This window comes from Lepidothrix coronata, unplaced genomic scaffold (genome assembly GCF_001604755.1).
Source record: "Lepidothrix coronata isolate B3197 unplaced genomic scaffold, Lepidothrix_coronata-1.0 Scaffold20, whole genome shotgun sequence".
NCBI classification, from domain to species: Eukaryota; Metazoa; Chordata; class Aves; order Passeriformes; family Pipridae; genus Lepidothrix; species Lepidothrix coronata.
Window position 1 is genome coordinate 1075420 of NW_016690200.1, and position 21611 is coordinate 1097030.

Sequence of the window (21611 nt, forward strand, 5' to 3'; positions counted from 1 at the left end):
ACACATGGAGTGTGACTTGAGAGAGAATAAAAGTACACTTGGAATATAAACAAGTGAAAGAAGGCACATGAGACTTTAGATCTTTGACTGCACTGCTATGGATACATCGCACAAACTTCGGAAAGTTAGTTTTCCTCTGTGTCTGCAGTCCCCATCTCATAACCAGGTGGTGACTCTGTGTAGTAATTCTGCTCTTTCTATGAGATTACAGAATCTTTCCTGGGGAAAGCATCTCATTATAGGATTACATACCGCTTCCTGTAAAATGGCACCAACCCCTCCAGTCACTGCAGATATTGCTAGTGTATAATACTTCTGCTTCTTGAACTGTTGATCTAAAGTACTATGGACTGTGCTTTCCAAGATCTCTATCACTGTGGTAGCATTTGCACATAATAAAACAGAACTGAAGGCACAAACCAGCACAGATCCCTCATAGAAACTGCATCTTTATTGAAAGTTTGATGCCACCACAACTAGAACCAGAAAACTCATACTCTGGTGTACAGTTTTGCAAAACCCCAGACTGCCTCTTGGTCCCTGGGACTTTTCCTTCTGAAATCATCATCCATCATACTCCTGAACCTAATTCACAGCTTGTCCTGGCTCTCTGCTTATTTTTCCTGTCCTGAGACAGAGACACCATATCAGGCACTATGACTAAAGGGTGTCCATCAGTAGTGCAGTGTATTTGTTGACCTCATAACCTGCCACTATGTACCAGCTGGCTTCATTCCCTCAGTGAAAACCACACTGCTTGTTGCAAAAGAATTGGACAGGATAAATAGTATCTTCTACAAACTAAGATTATAGGCTGTGGATCAAATCATTCATTGAGCTCTGTGCATGTCCTAAATTGATTGCAAAAACCAGAGTCAAATATAGATCTCAGAAAAAAGACAAAACAAAACAAAACAAAAAACAAAACAACCCAAGCAGAAAAGCTAAACATTTGTCTCAACTGATGCCCTTGCCTATCTAGAGGCAGGATTAGGCAAGAACACACATATATGTAGTCACCAGAATGCATGAGTGCCATGCCTAGTGCCAAGCCTGTTTTTGGCTTCCTCAGCTGAAATGGATAAGAGCCCAGCACAACTGAGCCAGGGAATTCTTTGGCACAAAAACAGAATGAAGCTCAAGTAGCTGAATATGACCCAATGTAAAACTGGACATAAGACCTATGTGTAAGGATACTACCCTGGATGTTCACACATTTCTCAGCATTAAGACAATGGGAAAAAGGGACTTTATCACAACAATAGCAAAAATGACAAGACTATAGGACACATCTGGGGCCTCTGGTGGTCTAGTGGTTAGGGTGCAGGACTCTCACCGCTGCGACCCGGGTTCGATTCCCGGCCCCCCGGGCAGATGGAGCTCGTTAGCCCTGTGAGGCAATCCATCTAAGAGAAGGTCACTCTAAACAAACCTACGTTCTGAGACCCTCACTGCCACTGTCCGAGTTTCACTCGGCCCCGGCAGATGAACCTCAGGATTAAAGGGTGGGCTCAGTTCAGCGCACGCTGGGTCTCACCTAAAAAAATCCACTGTGCAGGCTCGAAGGGTTAATGACCTTTCCCAAATCTTTGCTCGCGAAGACTGGCCATTACTTACTTACATAGGACACATCTACCATGGAAAAGCCCTCTGTCTGAATTATGAGTGAGAGACATAGTGGTTTAGCTGTGAGCTCCTGCTCCGCAATCAGGGTTGTTTTTATTTCATCCAGAGCCACAACGTACTCACACTGAGCATGTGTAACTGTTTGGTTCACTATGGAAAATGTCGATTTTTATTTTGGAAAGTATTTAAATATCACACCCAGAGGTTTCTACCAAATTATCTTTGGATGGGATCCAGACTGGAAAATCTAACTACGCAGCAAAGAAAAATTCTGGACTGTTGCTAAACTTACTATGAGAAAAACCCACAAAAGCCAGAAACTAACAGGCTCAGGTAAAGACAAGAAAATGACAACAGCAAGTTGTCCTTTGGGATAGATGAAAGAATAAAATTAAACCCCGTTTTACCTCAAGGTCATTCAGCAACCCTGCTAAGATTACCTCCAGCAGGTGTGCTAGTATTAAGAGTATTTCCCCAAACTGTTCAAAGGCTGCCACAAAATAGATGTACTCTACTATATCTACCATTAGGCTGTTCATTCCAACTTCAGTGGTAATCTGAAGTTAGCAAAGACTTATGGTTGAACTAATAAATTATGTTACGGAATTCTCATGAAAATCTACTTAAATTTTTAGAATAAACTGTTCACGGTTTATTCCAGTGTGTTTGACCTGCCTTTACCTGACATCTAAATTTTCATATATAGATAATATAAATTATATGATATAGATACATATAAAGGATATAAAAACCTTCAGGTTATGAAAGGTAGCATTCTTCATCATGAAGCTACAGGCAAGTCAAGTGACTTGAGGGATCATGAAATTAATGTCAATCAGGAGATCAGAATTTATATTGTTTGAACAGATTAAGAACATTGTGAAACTGGAGCAGTGTGAGATGTAGCACTGGGATAAACTGGTTGCTTTCTGAACAAATAGGCTTGAATTTGCCATTCAGAATTGCCATTCTTAAATAAAAATGCCTTGATTTTCACATTCCAGGGACCCAGTAGGGCAAAGCTCCCTTTATAGACAGTGGAAAATATGTACTTCAGAGAGTAATTTGGATTGAAGATGGAAGCAGTCTTCCTCTAAGAAGTAGGCATCTGCCTTTACTGGAGTGAATGCCTGATAATTAGTTTCCTCGCTTGGATATTTACAAGTGCCTGAAGTCACTAGTGTGGGACAGTGACCACGGTATTGATAACCAGAGGTTGAGAGCTGAGAAGGGCATGAGACCAAAAAACAAAGGTAGGTCATCATTTTAGATAGTCATTTAGAATTTAGAATTCTGAAACATCTGCATTTGCAACAATGTACTCAACAGCAAAACTGTAAACCACAGTACATTCTCATATTAAACATGCTGACAGAAAAAAAAAAAAAAGACAGGAAGATAATTTTATCACATGAAGAAATTTCAAAATCAGAAATTTGCTACTCAGAGATATTTGAACATATGAGTCAAAGCACTTGGAAGCACAGGGACTTTGGATTAGATATAGGAACTCCACTCCAATTAACTCTGCAGGCTTCCACTTTTGAGCCAGTGGGTTACTGACAGTGTCTTCTGCAATGAGTCTCTCTGGTAACTAGGATCATTTCCAGAGTTTGCTTCAGAGGTTGTGCAGCTGCACTTCCATAATCCAGTTTTTAAAGCTCTATCTTGACACTGCAATTTCTTTTTCATTTTCCCTGAGGCTCACTAAAATTCAGTCACACCTCTTTATACATAAGCATAACTTACATATTTTTGCTTCATCTGTAAATCATGATTTCCCCCCCCCCCCATTATATTATTGAAACACACCCATGAGGGACAGAAAATATACAAAACTTCCTATACTTATGCTTCTACCCTTGCCAATAAGGAAAGTTGGACTAAAAGACCTGACAAAGCCTCATGCTATATCTCTTAATCCATCACAGCTAGAAGCAGATATTGTATGGAACTGGCCTGCCTCCAACACATCAGCCCCTAAAAATGAAATTAACATGATGAGCATCTGCTTTTCTACATAATTTGAAACATTTCAAATGGCATATATTATACAAATATCAAATTTGGAAGTCCAAGAGGAGTTGGCTGCAGAAAGAATCACTGCTGCAAAGACACTCAAGGGGCAAATGAGGGCCAAAGTTGTTCTAGGGATGACTGTTTCAGAATGTTTTTAATCATTATCATTGAGAAATCAAGAAAGAAAAAATTATTACCCACGGCTGGCATTGTAGTTGGGCAATATTATGGTGACAGAGGAGGTATATAAGCATGTAATATGCAGGAAGTTAAATCTTGTCTGGAATGAGTTGCCTCCAGAACTGGAAGCAGGATAGCTGCACGAGTATGGCTCTGAGCCCAGACTAATTAGCCCTGCTGAGAACATGTTAACATGGCTATTTTGCTTCCGGGACCCCAGCTAGCAGGGCTGAACAATAAAGCATTACAGTGTGAGGATAACCCAAAAGGTTTTGGAGATCAATTATCTACACAGTGTAGCATAACACAGTATAGAAATACAAATTATGTTAAGACCCAGTTATCCCTAGTCACAGTAAAGGCATGGCTAGACTATTTCCAGGACAAGAAAAATACCTCTTAACTTTTACATCCAAGCAGCCCTGTGGTAAAGCCCACTGGAGACACCAGACTTGGAGTCTCAGCGGAATAGCTGCCTCCTGCCACTCTGGGAATACAAAGTGCTTAAAGTACCAGATGGGAGACAAGGTCATAGCCTTGAACTCTGCTCATGTTCATGGCTTTGGAAATAAATAACATCACCTAAAGGTGGAATGCTGGGTGTGTCCAGGGCTCTCAACTCAAGAGCTCTTAAAATGATTACATTCCAGTGTGCTTAGAAAGTACAGTTTAACCAAGAGGGCTGTGCCTAATTGCTATATTCTTGTCCCCAGGTACAGCGTGGCATATATAGGGATGGAAAAAAAAAAAAAAAGACAAAGAGCTCACTTGTTCCCACTAGAACAAAGGTTGCTTCTGGATACTGAACACTTTGGGAAATATGGGAAAGCATCAGAGGCCAAAGACTTGGCAGTCGAGGTCTCAGAAACCAGTCTCTAAGACTGCACGCCCTAACTTTTGCAATACATCATCAAAACCATTAAAAAGAATCTTATAACACAACACATGCAAACCACTGTAATAATAAACAGGAATTTCATACTGCAGCAGAGAGACTACTGCTTTTGGCTAATTTCCACTCCATTCCAACAGAATGAGATTATAACTTTGAAAAGAAGTGTGTTTCTATATAGATAACAAACAAACAAAAGCTTCAACAACCTTCTTCCCTCTCCAAAACCTTTCTGTGGACTCTTTTGTGTTAGAATTTTTATTTTTCTCTTTATCTGAGTGGGGAAAATAGGGGGGAAACCTGGGTCTTTCTAGGGCTATATTTGTGTATGTGTGAAGTCATCGATAAACCAAATTAGAATTCTACGATCATTTAGCAGCAGATATACAAAAAAATGTAGCTGACTTGTTATTTGACTGCACAGGGCACAACACATGGATGCTGCAAATTTTATTTTTTTTTTTTCTTCAATCACTTGCTTAGTGTGTAATTACTGTGTCAACTTCAGCTGATGCAAACTGGTTCAGCAGTGTGGTCTTGAAGACAATGTAGCTGCAAAAGCTTATGTCCATGTTTCTAGAAACAGAAACACGTGGGTCCACAGTCTTAAGGAGTTAAGGTTTGTATGATCACTTAATATACATATGTGTAACTATATGCATTTTAGAAAAGAAATAAACTTTTCTGGCTAATCTTCCACAGCATTTTTTTTCTTTTTACTTATAGTCTTACATGAAAAGAAAGCAAATAACCATAAAGACTGCAATTTATGTTAACCATGAACATACTGTTAAGTACTATCAGGTATTACCGATAGCGCAATGATACTTCTTCTGTTTCCCTCAAACCAAAAACAGGAAATGCCATTTGCCATGATAAATTACACAACTGGTTCTGAAAGTGACTGTTGAAAGCACTTCCTCCCTTGTCCCGCTGATATCCCTTAGTGATACACAGAATTAAGATGACGTAACCTACATGAGTGCTATGGAGTGCTGTGTCAGTGCAGCTCATACTTCAGGACCCTAAGTATGGTCTGATGAACATGACAAGGGGCAGCTGTTTGACTCTGGGCAAAGTATTGTAGTCTTCTGGGTCTGAAAGTAGCTGGGAAAGGGGAAGGCTTTCCAGAGAAGATTTCCCCTAAGGGAGAGGATCAGTAAGGACCATATTGTTGAACCCTTGAAAATTAGCCAAAGAATAGGCTGCATTGACTAAGCTCCTTATTAAAAGCAAAGCCTATTCTAATTTCAGCATGTGTTTTTGGCATGAATGTGCAGGAGCCCTAAGGCACAGTGAGGTAGACAGCAACTAAGTTCTAGTAGAAAAAAAATATGTTTACATCAAGAAAATTATTTCAAAAGTTGCTGGACTCCTCCCATCCACTTTTATTCTCTGCTTACCAGGGAAAGAAGGCTTAACTCTGTGTAGTAAGGTCACATTAATGAGACAGTGTGAGTAGAAATTGTTATGGTATCAACTGTTGCAATCAAAGACATTGTTCCCATATCACAGACAATTAAGCATAGCAGATGTTTCACGCCAGAGCAGAGATCCAGAGTATCTTAGTTCATAAACAGGAGTCTATGTGCATATTTTATATTACATTAAATACCCAAAATAATTCTACTATAATTATAATAATTAGCATTATATTTTTTTTTATTTGAAGGTAGTGAAAACAAATGTACATAAAAACTGGAGTCTGGATTATCAAAAGAATTCTGCAACCAGTGGGAAGTGCTCGGTAAACAAAGACAGTGCAAAACAATTAATATCAATCACCTGGCTTGTCAGTTTTCATTGTTTTGCTTTGGCTATTAAAAATAAAATCATGAATTTTTTTCTCATTAACATGAAATAATCTACAAATTCAGTCTTATTTGAGGTATCGTTATACATAGTCATTAGGATTTCCTTACGATATATATGCTTTTATTATGATATCTTATCTCTTTTTTTCTTTAGGTAAAGGATGCTGGAGATCTCTAGTTAATATATCTTAGTTTGCTATACTCTCTCATGTGCCTTGGCTTAAAATTTTGTCTATCAATTTCTCCTAATGCATTAAGTGCTTTCTCATAATCAGCAAATGCCATGTCTAGCAGCAAATCATATATGTTTGCATTTCCATTCTGCTATTAATCACACTGCTGTGAAATACCCAGCTAAAGATTATTCACTCTTTCGTCTGGCTAAAAAGCTACTAGAGAACTGATTTATGAATGAGTTTTTTGTTTTCTTAACACTTTAGGTCAAGGACAGAAGTGTGAAGTGGTTATGGTCACTGAAATTTCAGTTGGAGTTTGGAGTTTGCTGAACTGCAGAGCAGTTGTAGATTTACATATTCATAAGTGTGTCCACTCTTAAGCATGTGTCCACTAGCTGGAATGGGTGCTCTTCTCCCAGACACATCTTGTTGCAGATCACAAACAACTTATTGATTTTGGTCATTTACTAATATTCAAGTTTCTCAAGAAGATAATTTTCACTGCCAGCAGAGTCACATTGCTCAGAAAATGCAAGTCAATGATTGTAAACAAGATATCGTAGAAATGTAGCTACTCATGTGACCGCTGTGATGGTGTTGCTGATATCTAGTTCATCACGAGATAAACATTTGCTCAAAGCTTATATATATTAATATGAAGACAGTTTTAAAGTCCCATTTACCAATGATTCCTGGGTATCTTGATTCACTGAGGACCTGAGGACAGGATGGGAGCACTTATACAGACTGCTTCTGTTCCTACGGAATATCCCAAGGGACAAGAGAGTGGATAGAGAGTATGTCTGACACACAAGTCATTAGACCCTTCTGCCACTATGGGAAGAAGACCTCAGCAAAATCAGCCCTTGAACAGCAAACTACACTGCTGTCTTCATATGCAGGAACTGTTTTTCCTTCTCATTACCATTTGAGGAGGCTTCTGCCCTAGACAGAGATGCTTCTCCAAAAAGAGTGCAGTTCATGAACGCCTGAGTCTGCATATACCATAGGGGCAGAAATCTTCCATAAGGGGCAAACCCAAGCATAATGGAAGAGAAAGTGAAGGGATCAACCATTTAAAGGAGACCAGGCACCAGCCAAATGAACTTTTTACACTGCAGCAGGCTAGGGGTCTGGCTTCTACTGGTCAACGGGTCAAGGACCGTGCTTCTTCCCAAGGGAGGAAACCTCCAGGCAGATGTGGGTGTAGCTCAGAAACTATATACATTTTTAGCCTCCCTTCACCCCAGCTGATTAGCAGGAATGTGCAGAAACAAATGACTGACCCCAGCTTTCAGTACTGCCCAGGAATGATGTACAGGGCTAGGCTGAAGGGATGGGCTTGTATATCCACACATTCAGTGGGCACTTTCCATGAAAACCCAAATACCCTGCCACCATGTACACTTTGACACATCAATCCTCACTGAAAGCTCATGAAACAAAGGAGGTCACTGTTGCATCTCTGAAGGTCAGTACTTTATCATTTGGACACAGGATTATAATTTATAAGTATATTAGCTTTTTAAAAAGAGATACACAAGTCAATATAAAGCCTATTTTTTGAAAGGTAAATTTCAGATGGCATTAGTAATCTATTTTCAGAAAAATTACTATGATGGCTCATTGGGTAACAAAGGAAAACAGATTTCTCACAGAAACAAACTAAACTTTGATTTTTTTTCTTTAAATAAAAAAACAAGATAGAGTTCTCACCTTACATACTCTCCCAACTCTGGAAAGGATTGTCTTGTCAGATGTGCCACTATCTTGTGATATTTCTCGAAAAAAGAAGTAGATTTTATCATCATCTGGGTTATAGGTATCTGGGATGGGAAAAGTTCCAATGAATTTTGCTCCTAGAAATTAAAAAAAAAAGAGAGAGTGTTTTAAAAATATGAAGACAAGCCTTAGTACTTACTATTAAATATCTCTACACTTATGTTGCATCTTCCAGTGAAACAAAAATATCACTATACAGACATTTAGTGGCGGGTTCCTTACTAACTGCAAGAAAAAAACATGGAGTCATGGACTCTGAAGTAATTACTCTTAATGTGATGTTTTTGTGCACATATCTCACTACCACTTGCATAAATACGCAGCACTGGTTATCATTCTCAGTTTGAAAATAGGATAACTCTCAGTACAAAATATTGCCTACACAAATCTACTTTACTGCTCTTGCTACCAATATGAAGCTAAGCAGATTTTCTGAAATCACCTGGTAAAATTTAAATTCATTTAATTAGCATTTTAGCAGTTATGAATACAGAAATACACTACTGTTTACTAGAGATAACTTGCAAAGGAATGAAAGAACCTTTATTGACCTATGGGATTAAAAATGTCATATAAATGAAAACTTCTTAAGGTAAAAGTTTCCTACATGTCTATGATATAACAATCTTGCTGATTATATATACCAAATCCAATACAGAGCCATGCTGGGCTTCCCCAGTTAGCACAGCAAGCTCCAAAACTGACTGAGCACACAATTCCTTGTGGATGAAAACGGATTAGCTATATCGATGTAATGGTTTGTTTGGGTAATTTACATCTGCTTTTTCTAAAAAGTTCCTTGTCTTGACATGCTGGGCCATTGTATTATTTCTGACCTACGCTAAAGTAAGCTTGGCTGTCTGCATCTTACTGGCCCAAGATGCTCTTTGCTGTCTTTCTCAGCTCCCATGGTCTCCAATCCTGCTCGACCTGCTCACTACTTGAGGGGTTTTGGTGTTTTGTGCAGTTTTTTTTGTTTGTTTCTTCTTCCTTTAAATTTTGCACTAAAATCAGAAATTAAAGTATTTGAGGGTCCCTGACTCCAGCAGAGCAGGCAACAACACTGTCTTGCACAAGTGAGCCAAATACTTGGGGCAGTGATTTTTAAGACATTCCCCAGTGTGCTACAATAGATGAGCTCTTCTGAGAGCACTTGGATCAATGATGTTTTTCTTTAAACAGAAGTGGCTATACAAATACAGTGCAAAGAGACCCTTGACTCTAAAATACATTCTTTCAGCAATAAAATACACAGTCTTTGTCCCTCATTATCAGGTAGGCTGGAGTAGAAAGCAATAAGGAGGGTGGTGTAAGAACGCAGAGCAAACAGAGCATGCTGGTGATATGGAGGGAATAGTATTATCAGCTTTCAATGTATCTTCATGCCTTTGCTCTTTTCATAATGATTGTTACTTTATATTAGCCTGGAGGAATTTTCACCATGAACTCTACAGTACACACAGGAAAGAAAGAGAGTTCTTGATTCAAAAGTTCGCAGTCAAAGGCCTGAGACGGAATGGGATGTATTAAAGTGCTCAACGTGCATTTTTGAGACAGAAAAGTAAATTTGTGGGTCAAAATAGCCACAGTGCTGCTTGCATTTTAAACCTTTCTGACACTAGAGAATGGTGTCAGCAGGAAAAATGAAATGATGCAGGCATCAAGATCTATAAATTTAAGCTAGGATTTCTAAATGAGCCTGAGGAAAATATTCAATTACTCCTCAGGGCCTGTAAGGCTACTTTGAAGATTAGATCTCTAAGCATGAATAAGTATTTTTGCAGTATGGTTTCTTAAATATGCAGTTAGCTAAATAGCCATTTAATAGGAAAACCTGTGAAATACTTCTATACCATGCTTTTGAAATTCACATCCATTTTTTTTTCTCTGTAATCCACATTCGTAAAACAAAACACTGAATGTATGGGGGTTTTTAAATTAAATTTCATTGCTTTCTTTGGCAGGCCAAATGCAAAAACAAATGTCTCAATACCAGTTCCTGGAACACATTTAGAAGAATCTTCAACAAATTAAAGGAACACAAATATTTAACAATTTTAAATCACAATTGAAAACACTGAAGTTGAAAGTTAAATTCAAACAAAAATACACTGTAAGAGATATGAAGACAAAGAAAGTGAAAACAATTTAATGGAAGAGATTATGATCTGAAAAGCACACTATGTTCTGCAAATGAGATCTTTGTCTGATCTTTTCTAACCCATCCATTTGACATAAAAAAGTGCATTTAAACTAACTGTGAATTAGGCTTTTGGATTCTTTGCATGGGAAACAAATGAATGATGGTGATTTTAAACCACTATTTCTTTTCCCATACACAGAATTGTTCCCTCTCCAATTTCTTCAAGAGAAAATTTTCCCACATATTAATTTCATGACTGGATTGTATGCAATCAAATAGGGGATTACAGGCATCATGAACTCTGACAATAGATGGTACAGGTGTTGCTCGTGCTTTTTTAAACATGCTAATGTGGCCTAGTGGGAAAAGCTGATACACCTGGTCCTTCACTGTAGGGTTGGCTGGAGTGGCCATGTGTGCTGTTGGTTACCTGCTGGCTGTCACACCCTTCTAAAACCAGCAGTAATTTTATACAGTGCAACCACGTGTGCCTCAGTAACACTTATGGAAAAGTTAAGCCTCAGAAAAAGAAGGCAGTAAAGGAGTAGCTGTCCCAGAACATAAAGAAATTAAAAAGTAACCTGAAACAGTGGAAGGCAGAAGGTCTGTGTAGCTGGGCTGGCAGAAATACAAGGCATGATAAAATGCAAATGATAGTGCTCATCTCAATTATCATAATCACCAAGAAGTGAAACTCCTAATCAATATTCAGCCAGGTCCTCTCTCAGGGAGGGACAAATGAATAATCTTATTTTAAGAAGGATTCCTGCAATAGGAGGGGTGAGTCACCCTCTGGAAGTGTCACCTCTCTCAGTAAATTACAGAGACAAGTGAAAGGATTGAGCTCAGACAGGATGCAAGCTTTTTGCCTTTTAGAGCTAAGGGAGCTGAATCCCATCCAAAGTTCACAGGATATAAAGAAATCATTGCCTGGAAGTCTTTGCCCTGGAAAAGACTACTAAATTGCTATGAAAAAAGTGAGAAGGAAAAAAAAAAAAAGTAGAGATTAATACAATTCAGGGAAACCCTCATTCCAGCTATAGCCTTAGCTTCCTATGAAGGAGGGAGGAATGTGCAGCTGTTTAGTGCATGCCTGTGTGTAGTGCTCGGGTATCCTACCACGGGATACTCTCCTCTACCCACTGGGCTGAACCAGGGCAGACTGGGTTCCAGTGGGCAGCTTTGCCATCCGGAGAGGAGCCACCAGCCCCACTTGCCTCGTCCCCAGCCACAGCCACAGGAGAGGCAGTTCCAGTCGGTGGCTGTGGGAACGCCTGATTCCAGCTCTGCGGGAGAAGGGCTGACGTCTGAGCAGAGGCACCATCCCCTCTGCCACTGAGCGCAGGAGTGTGAGCATGTGTGAGCGTGAGTCATGGGAAAGATTAGCTGCCTTCCTCCTTTTCTCCTCTGTGGAGCTGCTATTCAGTCACTGAGATTAAGACATGTCTTAATTAGTCAAGATAGAGATGCCCTGCAAGGAACTGGAAGGTATCCCACGCATTTTTCCCTTATGCTTTGTCTTTCCCTCCCTTCCCTCAGGAAAGGATAATTCTGTTTCCAGAAACAGAATAAGACTAAACTTTAAAAATATTAAGGTGCATTACAGCAAAACTTCCTTGGCCCTCTGGAAAAAACAAGCTATATATTTTATGCTTATCCTAAGCAAAACATGAGTCATGCCTGGAAATCATTTATTTCTAATTGTACAATTATTCAAGCATGTACAACTTTTCCTGGAGTTCTAACACATGGTTGGTAAACGGGTGGTAGATTTAGGGAAGACGGGATTTAGATGAGATGGGAGTTTGAAACTTGAAATCAAGTAAATATTTTCCTTATACCAATATCGACAGCAAGTACAAAAGTATGTAATTGGTAACATTACACAATAAACTACAAATATATTGGCCACCCTATGGCTTAGTGCAGAAATGATTCCGTCATTTTGAGTTGCACTCAAAATTTTCTCCAGCCTTAAAAGGTCTGTTTCAAAATATTAAGAGCACCTAGTTTATATCTATGCCTCTTAGTATAACACTGCATGGATTGTGTATGTGAAGTCTTAGACAAAGTGTGGCTGTAGGTTTTTATATGGCTGGAAACAAGGTAAACCTGAAGAATATATGGGGTCTTCAGTGTTTATATAGTGTGGGGTAATTTTCACCTCACAGTCTAGCACACTAAAGCTGTTTTTCAAACCCAGACATATTAATATACTATTCTCCTTAGAAAACCTTCATGAATACAGACGCTTTAAGTGAAAACAGAATAAATCATGAATCAATCTATAGAAGAAAGGCAGACACCCCCCACCCAGCCTCCAAACTAAAACACATGAACAGTTCTCAAACCTATCGTTTATTCTGTTTTCTTGTACTGTTCTCTTGCCTTAAACTGCTCATGAAGTAACAATAATAACATAAAGAAATGTTTGGGACTGGATATTTAAGCTGTAAGATCTTTTGGGCTGGGAACTGAACTCTGTAATGCTCATCAAGGTGGATCTATACTAATGATAACACCAGATACTCCTCAGGGCCAAACCACAGTAAATCCAGTTAATCTTTTTTTTTTAAGCATATTATTGCATCCCTTAGGAAAGCAGCTATGCAGACATGCTTCCACACTGAGCATCTGCGGGTCATCAGTGATAAAACTGGATATGCAGTTGCAAGGCTAATTACAGTTAGAGAACTGCCTACTGGAAGGACACATCATCCTGGTCCATATAACTTACAAGCCATTACTGGTCTGCATTGCACAAGTGGTGTGTGAAAATGAGAGACAGGAGATAGGAGAGGTGGGACAAGAAAGGTTTTGAGCACAGGAGATAAAAGTGGGATAGGTGAGCAGAGTCAGATGTGATATTTTTCTATCTGTCCAAAATATGCTACTATTTGGAAAGTTAATAATTACTTTAAGTGCTTTTTCCTTTATCTCCTCATCTCACAGCAGAAATTTTGGGATTATGAAGTTACATCTAGACAGAAATGTAAGGCAACAGTATAGAAAAAGAAAGAGAAGAGGTAGGGAAAAATAATTAATTAATTAAAAACAGAACATTTCCTCTTCTTGAGGCCTCAAAGAGTTAAGAGGGGAAAATTATCTTCTTCAGAAGTTGTCTGCTGGGAAGACAACTTAACCCTGTGGTCAGCAGGCCCTGGCTTTACAATACACCCATAATAGTTACACAGGCATCCTGAACCAGGGCCAGTGTTGCCACATCTTTAAAGACAGCTGATGGCTAAGAGGGAGATGCTTTAATTGAGCAGGGTTAGCTTGTGAGTGAAGTTTTCCATGTTACTCTGTGTGTGGTTTGAGACTGGCTGGGTGCAAATGCAGCCAGTTTTTTAGAGGGTTTACTAGCTCAGAATGTTTTTTAACGGGTAAGAAAAAGCAGTGTTTTGCTTGGGAAGCTATTTTTGTGTGCCCTTAGTGGTTTTAAAATGATCCTCACAGCAACAAAGGGTGTTTTACCCCCTCAAAAAAAGGAAAAGAAAAAAAAAAAGACCTCCTACCTAAAAACGTGGAATTTCTAGTCTGTCATTTCAACATGCTGTACGGACCAGCTTTTAACCAGTGATCGGAAAAAAAGGTTTTTTAAAAAAAATATAGCAACAAGACTGGAAATAGAAGCATTTAAGTCATGATATTACTCCAATTACAGGACTATATACAGATGTAGAGATCAAAGACGGAAAGTATGATTAGGTCTTATGCTCCTACTCTTTCCCTAATTAGCATTTTCACCTCTGTGACTTTTCTCAAGTGCATTATTGTTCCACTGAGCTTATTTTAAAAAAGCCTATGTAATCCAAAGATATCATGATACAATATCTATATTTGTAGTTACTGGACACACATTTATATAAGAAAGCTATTAACTTCAGAGGGGCAGGGACAATGCAAATGACAACAGCATATGTTTGGGATCTTACCAGTAAGCCAATAATGTTCAGAAATGTCAGTTCTGATGTAATGGTGGTCGTGAGAAGGACCCAGAGAACGTGTTAGAGCAGTGTCTTTGCCAAGGAAATCAGAAGCTGTTCCAGCATAAAGATACTCATCTGCAAATAAAAAAGAAATAGGGTTTCTACAGCTGTGGGGCAAACAAAATTAAAACTATTTATGCTTTTTGGGGTGAGCAACACCTGTGTGTAATTGGTCTATGAACTAATTTAATTTTAAAGTATTACTGACTTATATTTTTTTGTGGTTTGGGGTCCTTAGAAAAGTAAATTCTCTGGGCTTTAATGGGTACTGGGCTCTAAGGGTACGAAGATGTAGACAGTCTGGACACCCTGCCCCATGGACCTGGGGGCCGTGGTGAGGACATGACCATCTATCCATCCTTGTGTCCCAGGCATGCCATGGCCCCGATGGCTTTGCTGCTCCTGGGATTGAGCTAGAAAACCATGATGGATGCAACCCCATGGGAACTTTGCAGCTTGGCCCACTTCTGGCGTAGGGATGTCCATCCAACACTTAATTCATGACGAGGAATTCAGGCACCATGGGAATTCTTTGCAACTATTTAACGTGGTAACGTCAGGAATGTGGCTACAGACCCAAGTTATCATCATCTTTACACAGAGAGTGGTCTTGCTAAAATAAATGATGTATTTTCCTTGAACAAGGCAGCCAGAATTTGCCTCACAAAGAAACTACACCTATAACACAGTGCCATGTGCCTGCTTCAATTGCAGTCACTATTTACTCTTCTGCCATCTTTGTGGGCAATGCAAACCCTAAGAAGTGCACAATATTTTCTGTTTCCCTTCAGATATTAGTACTTTTCAAAAAGAAGCAAAGAAACAGTATCACTGTGATTATTTTTTTTTTTACCACACAGTGCATTTTACAGTAATCTTTTTTTTCCCTGTAAAATAAAAAGATGACTGTATTGGTTGGAAGAGGGATTTATTTTTTCTGTTTAATGATTTGCAACAATAAATCCCTAGAGTCAATAAAATGAAAAAAGTTAGTATTCATAAATTATAATCATATAAAAAGCTATATGATACATAAGAATCCCCTTCCAGGAGTTCCTTCTCCAGGTTTTCTGATAATCCAGGGTGGAAACATTTCACAAGATCTTTTAGAGAGAAGCCTTTGTTGAGAGTGAATGAAGAATAAATACCATTCAACATAGATGTTTGTTCTTTCATTTGTGAAAGATGTAAATGCACTTAAAAAAATAAGATCAAGAGGAAAAAAAGAAACAACAAGCCAACCCACAACCCATGATCCACATTATTTGTCCTAAAAAGATCTATCATCTTTCTTTTTACCTCATTATTATTGTTACTTCTGTATTCTTTCCATGACAGTTTTGGAAAGCACATCTTTCAGACAGCATGTCGCCTTTGTAAAGAAACAATAGTGCATTCTGAAAGGTATTTGTCATAATGAGAAATGGGCAGGGTAATTGGTGTTTGCTAACTGACAGGCACTCAGTGATCGATAAATCTGAAGGGCTAACAGAAATTCTCCATCCTTGCTTAGGCTCTGCTGACAAGGCATTTTCAGCACTTCTCTCGGCTTTTGGTATCTCTCATTCCAAGTTTCAGACATGTCCTGGACAGTTTTGGTGAGTGGTAGCTTGTAATACAGGATGGATGACGAGCAGGTGATTTTTCAGTCAAAAACACTAGTTTTTTTAATTCATATGTGGAATTTACTTGGGGAGAAATGTCATGTAGTACTCAAAGAGAGATTAGCTATTTCTCCAAAGAATGAAAATTACTCAGTTGTGTTAACTTACATGTGACTGAAAATATAATCAGATATTATTTAGCTCATAAACATCTAAGTTTTCTGAAGGATCAAAGTCATCTTTATTGTCATTTGGCAGATAAATAACACTAGAGAGAGAGAAGTGATATGTCAAAGGCTACTCCTCTCATCAGTAGCAGAGATGGGAAATGATCTCCCCTGAGTTCCAGGGCAGAACCTTATCCATGAATTATACTGCTCTCCTAGCACATTTGGGAATAAAGTAAGCATCCAAAGATAGACCAAAAACACATTCTCTGGTCAGGCCTTGTAACTCTTTACAGTGCTCCTTGTACATTATTGTGAAGCACTTGACACCAGGCACAGTTAAAGAAAGGATACTAGAATACCCTGACCATTAGTTTTATCTCGCCCAAAAATTCTTATGTAGCAAAGTTCATGTCTTAGGTAGCTAAAAGACAGAAGCTTCATTTCACAAGACTTAGTAGAACAATCAAAGCACTAGAGTGCTACTGAAATTAGGCAATGCTGTAATAAATTAGAGAGTTTTATTGCATTTTAAAAAAAAGTTTAAAAAAGCTAAAAAAAGTTAAAGTTTCTAGAATCCCATTTTAAAAATAGACTTCATGGTCATTAAACAGTACTAGGGGTCTCTGAGAAGAATAAGCACTGGCTTTAATCTATTGTTTTTAATAAAGGAAGTCCTGCCCCATCTGTAGGGTCAGAATCACAAATCATCTATCTTATTATCTGAGAATAAAGACTGAACATTAGTCATATTCTTTTTATAACACAGAGTGACCGATACTTCAAAGCACTGTCACCACTGCTCTTTGGCTGTAAATGAAAACGTCATGGTGCTTCACTCTTATCTTGTATTCATATGCTTGACGGACAAGTTAAATGAAAATCGTCCAAAGCTATGAACCAAACCATGACAAAAGTAGCTCTCATAGTGATTTGAAATGCGGAGGTCAGGCTGACATTCCTCGGCCCCGATGTCAGACCACACAGCGCTGCGATGCACGCAGCAGGCAGATTGCACTATCTTGCTCCTCGGCTCCCAGCTTCAGAAGTGGCTACTCGAGTAAATAGAAACCTCAAAAATGTATTTATGGAAATAGTGGATGTCAGCAGACTTCAAAGGGCAGAACATATTGATAATTGCAGAAAGAGGCCCAGAAGGGCTTCAAACATTCTCTGTCCATGTGGGTTTTTTTGTTGTCTTCTTAAAGAAGCAATGACTGGGTGAGGGTGAAACAGCCTTCCTACGCCGCTGATAGAGGCTTCACAGCCGTTCTAATGCCTCTGTTTGTATTGCTGCCTCCCCAGCTCTTTGGTGTCTGAAGGCTTCCTCAGCTCTGAAAGCACAAACCAGCACTGGAAACACGACCAGTGCCAGAGATGCTCCAGCAATGCCATCTGCTGACCCTCTGACCCTGGGCTCCCATCCAAAGCCATCACACATCTGGGAGGAGCACCTGGCTCTGATGGTTTCTTACCTGCCATCACTGAGGCAAATGGCTGCTGAGGATCAAAAGGGCATTTCAACCTGCCAGACTCCAAGCTCTGAGTATCCAGATGGAACACCATTTCCTAAGAATAAACACATATTGATTATCCTGGTGTGCCTCTAGAGAGAAAAAGTCACTTAGACAACCTGTTCTGCTAACACACAAAGTGAAGGTGTGTTAGATCATGCCTTTGCCCTCTCAGCATTGATGTTTACAGCCCGTGTCTCTGTTTTATATCTGGATGTTTTTCACTCATTGTGTTACTGTATCCAGGTCACTCTATAGTGAAAGACAAATCTAAAAAAAATACAATTATTTTCAGGATAAAAAGATTCATTGTTCATTTCTACTCAAATTAAAAGCTGGATTGTACTTAAAAGGCACTGGCTTCTATTTGGAAAAGTGCTGATAGACTGTGTTGCAACAGGAGACCCTGAAGGGATTCTGTCTGACTCTGAAATTTCTCCAGGGACTGCTGAATAATGTTCACAGCAGACACAGTTCAGCCCCTTTTAAATGAAAGCAGCATTTTTTCTCTCTTGTTATTTTTAACAAGGCTAATGATACAAAAGATATCAGAATAGATCCTTCCTGGTAGTTCCCCATTCCAGTGTGATTAATTCCTGGGTTGCAAAACAAGGGCATGGAGGAAGATAAAGAAAATAAATTATTTAAAAATTATTCTTGATGTTTTCAGTGGGCAATCAACAACTCAATTCCTCTAGGCATTAATTTGAAGTTTTACTATAGTTTTAAATTGCCAACAAGGATTCTTTTACTTGCCCCTTTCATTACTTTCCTGAAAGTACACTTAACCTGAAACCCATACAGAGTCCTGCTGAAGGCAAATTGATAGCTCAGAGGAGTAAAGTGAAGTCTCTGCAGGTATGGAGACATGACCTTCAGAATTCTGCTCCCGGTAAGAGAAGGAAGTTTGCCTGCAGAAGTGGTATTAACATACTTCCCTACCTACAGTGATATTTAAAATCTCAGTAGTGTCCAGGAATAAAATCAATGTGGGTTTAATGTCTACAGTAGAGACAAAACTTTTGAACTAGTTTATAAAAAAAAAATAAATAAATAAAACATCTTCATGATTTAAACAATTACTTTAAAAAGGCTGAAATAATTTTAATTGTTCGTTTCTATACTTTTGCCTTGCAAGAGGCCTGGAGAGTATAAATGACAGGCAAGTATACCCAAAGATGTCCACACAGGATTAGACTTCATAACACATAAATTCAATTAATTCTTAATGCACATCAGATTATAAATGACCAAGCCTTTCTATTTTATTGAGGTGTCTCCTAAACTCTCTAGGCTCAGAAGACAAACCCCAGGATATTGAATAATTAACCTCCTTAAGAGAAAAGAAAAATCAATTACAATCTGTGAACATAAATTTCATTTCCACCAGCAATCCTAGCTTATACAAAGAATTTAATCATTGAACAACCCTTGTTACCTTCCCACACCTGTGGAATATCAAGCAAACTAAATTCTCAGGCTACTGAAGTGAGCCCACTACAACACAGAACTAAATTAAAAATTAAGAACTTTTTTTTTCTGACAGCGATACCACAGTGTCCCATTCTCCTTTCTTTTGGGATGTGCAATCCTGAACTCAGAGAACCCTTGCCTTATCACATGTGAAGAGGCTGTCTGCAAGCCCAGCAGTACTCAAGGGACTGAGGGAGTTATAGATCAACATCAAATATTTCAGACTTCCCCCAGACAAACTAATGGACACTACCAGGCATTCACACAGAATTAACCTCCTGCTTTCACTTCAGGCAAAGCTTTCAAAGAAAAGAGCATCCCTTGGAGAGCTGTGGCTAACAGCACCAACCGGGCCAAGCCTCTTCTTCACCAGCCAAGAGAAGTCTTGGCAGTGATTTGAGCAATAACAAGACGAGGACTTTAATCCCCTTTAATTGTGTGATCCCGTTGGGGATTTGTATTGCTTCAAAAGCAGTGTCTGCTGTGGTTTTGAGTCACCTGATCCACACTGTTTTCCTCTCTGTTTTCACAGCACTGGTGCTGGCCAGGAGAGTGCTGTGCAGATCCACCAGCAGCTTTCAAAGGTCAGCAGAGCTCTGCCCAGTTTCACGGTCTCCATGAGGCTATCTCAGGGCCTGGCTCTCCCAGGCATGCCACAGCTTCCTGGAGAGGTTGCTAATTACCAGAGATTCATTATCTGTTCTTATAACTCAGAGATCAAAAAAAAAAAAAAAAGAGAGAAGGGGGGGAAAACAATACTAAAAGAATGTATTTGCAATAAAAGTACTTTGAATTGTACTGTAGGACTCAGGATCCTTCAAGGTTTCAGTTCCTAAAGGAGACATTTTCAACTGCCTGTCAAATTCACATCAATGGGTCTATCCTCAGCACCCTCCTGCCTTGTCACATTTATCTGGAGAGGCAGTGCAAGGATGGTGGCTGTTAGGGTGTTTGGGCTCCAAGAAGGAAAGGGAAAATATGCCTGATGCCATTCAAGGCTGATAACTCAGTAGGAAGCTGTAGAAGAGCTGCTGTGTCTGAAGAGGCAGGAGCAGTGCTGAACACCATCCAACCTACCATTGCAGCTGAGCAACTGGAAAGAATGTGGGAGAGGCAGGACTGGGAGACAGTGAGAGGATTAGGAAATACAATACCAGGATTCGTCTTCCATTTCCTCTCATAAGGTAATTGGTCACGTCTAACTGGGACAGACCCCTTGTCTAGACTGGTTGCTAGACTGAACAATCAGACCAAATCCATAACTTCATAAGGTCTGATGAAAACAACCTTCACAATGTTGCAATAAAGTAGGGCAATGGTAGAGTGAATAAGGCATCTTGCTAATGACCCAGAGGTAAAACAGAGCCTTACTTATACTCTTGCTGAGAGCTGTTCTGTTCCATTCAGCTGTGTATTTGATCATTCAGGCCAAGAAATCAGCATGATACAAGGTATCTAAAATTTCAGTTGCTTCAGCTGGAATATTTAAAGTAGCAAAGCAAAGAAGTCTACAGAATTATTTTATTGTAAGTCAAATTATACAGCATATACCAGACAATACCAGGAGCATTAATGGCTTATTAGGGGAAGAACACCATGCAGATTTCACACAGCTTCAGTTTTTCTGTAACATAGGCAGACCCTCCGGGTTGATCAGACAACCCACAGATTGTGGGGAACATAATGATGGTCTCAGTCTGGGCAAACATTAATCCCTTTTTTTTTCTGTTAGGATCTGCCCCTGATTCCATATATCAGTGATAGAACAAGAGGGTATAGCTTTAAACAAAAGAGGATAAGTTTAGATTAGATATTAGGAAGAAATAATTTACTGTGAGGGTGATGAAACACCAGCACAGATTGCCAAAGAAGTTGTGGGTGCCCCAATCCTGGAAGTGTTCAAGGACAGGCTGGATGGGTCTTTGAGCAACCCGGTGTAGTGGAACGTGTCCCTGCCCATGACAGGGCGGTTGGAACTAGGTGATCTTTAAGGACCCCAGAATCATTCTATGATTCTATGATTCTGTTTCAGATTATTGCACTTAACAACTTTAGATCTTTTTTCTTATATTCTAGAATTTTGGCAAGACCAAAGGAAAAGAGAAAGCTATTTCTATATCAGCATAGGAAGCCTGTACCACAGGCAAGCAGCCAGACAGGTCACATCTCAACACTGTCTGAGAACAGTGCCAGTGGTATAAATATAACCAAGGTGTTACACATAAAGGA

The 21611-nt window shown here is 39.2% G+C and overlaps 1 protein-coding gene across 4 annotated transcripts in view; it reads right to left on the reverse strand.

Annotated features, from left to right (window-relative positions):
* SEMA3D (semaphorin 3D) overlaps nucleotides 1-21611 on the reverse strand; it is a 138310-nt gene that overhangs the window by 42180 nt on the left and 74519 nt on the right. For all 4 annotated transcript variants that reach the window (XM_017807825.1, XM_017807826.1, XM_017807828.1 and 1 more), the window contains exons 6-8: nucleotides 17871-17964; nucleotides 14571-14699; nucleotides 8424-8566 (exon numbers count right to left, since the gene is read on the reverse strand). In XM_017807825.1, coding sequence (XP_017663314.1) covers nucleotides 8424-8566; nucleotides 14571-14699; nucleotides 17871-17964 — 366 coding nt within the window. The remainder of the gene's footprint in view (nucleotides 1-8423; nucleotides 8567-14570; nucleotides 14700-17870; nucleotides 17965-21611) is intronic.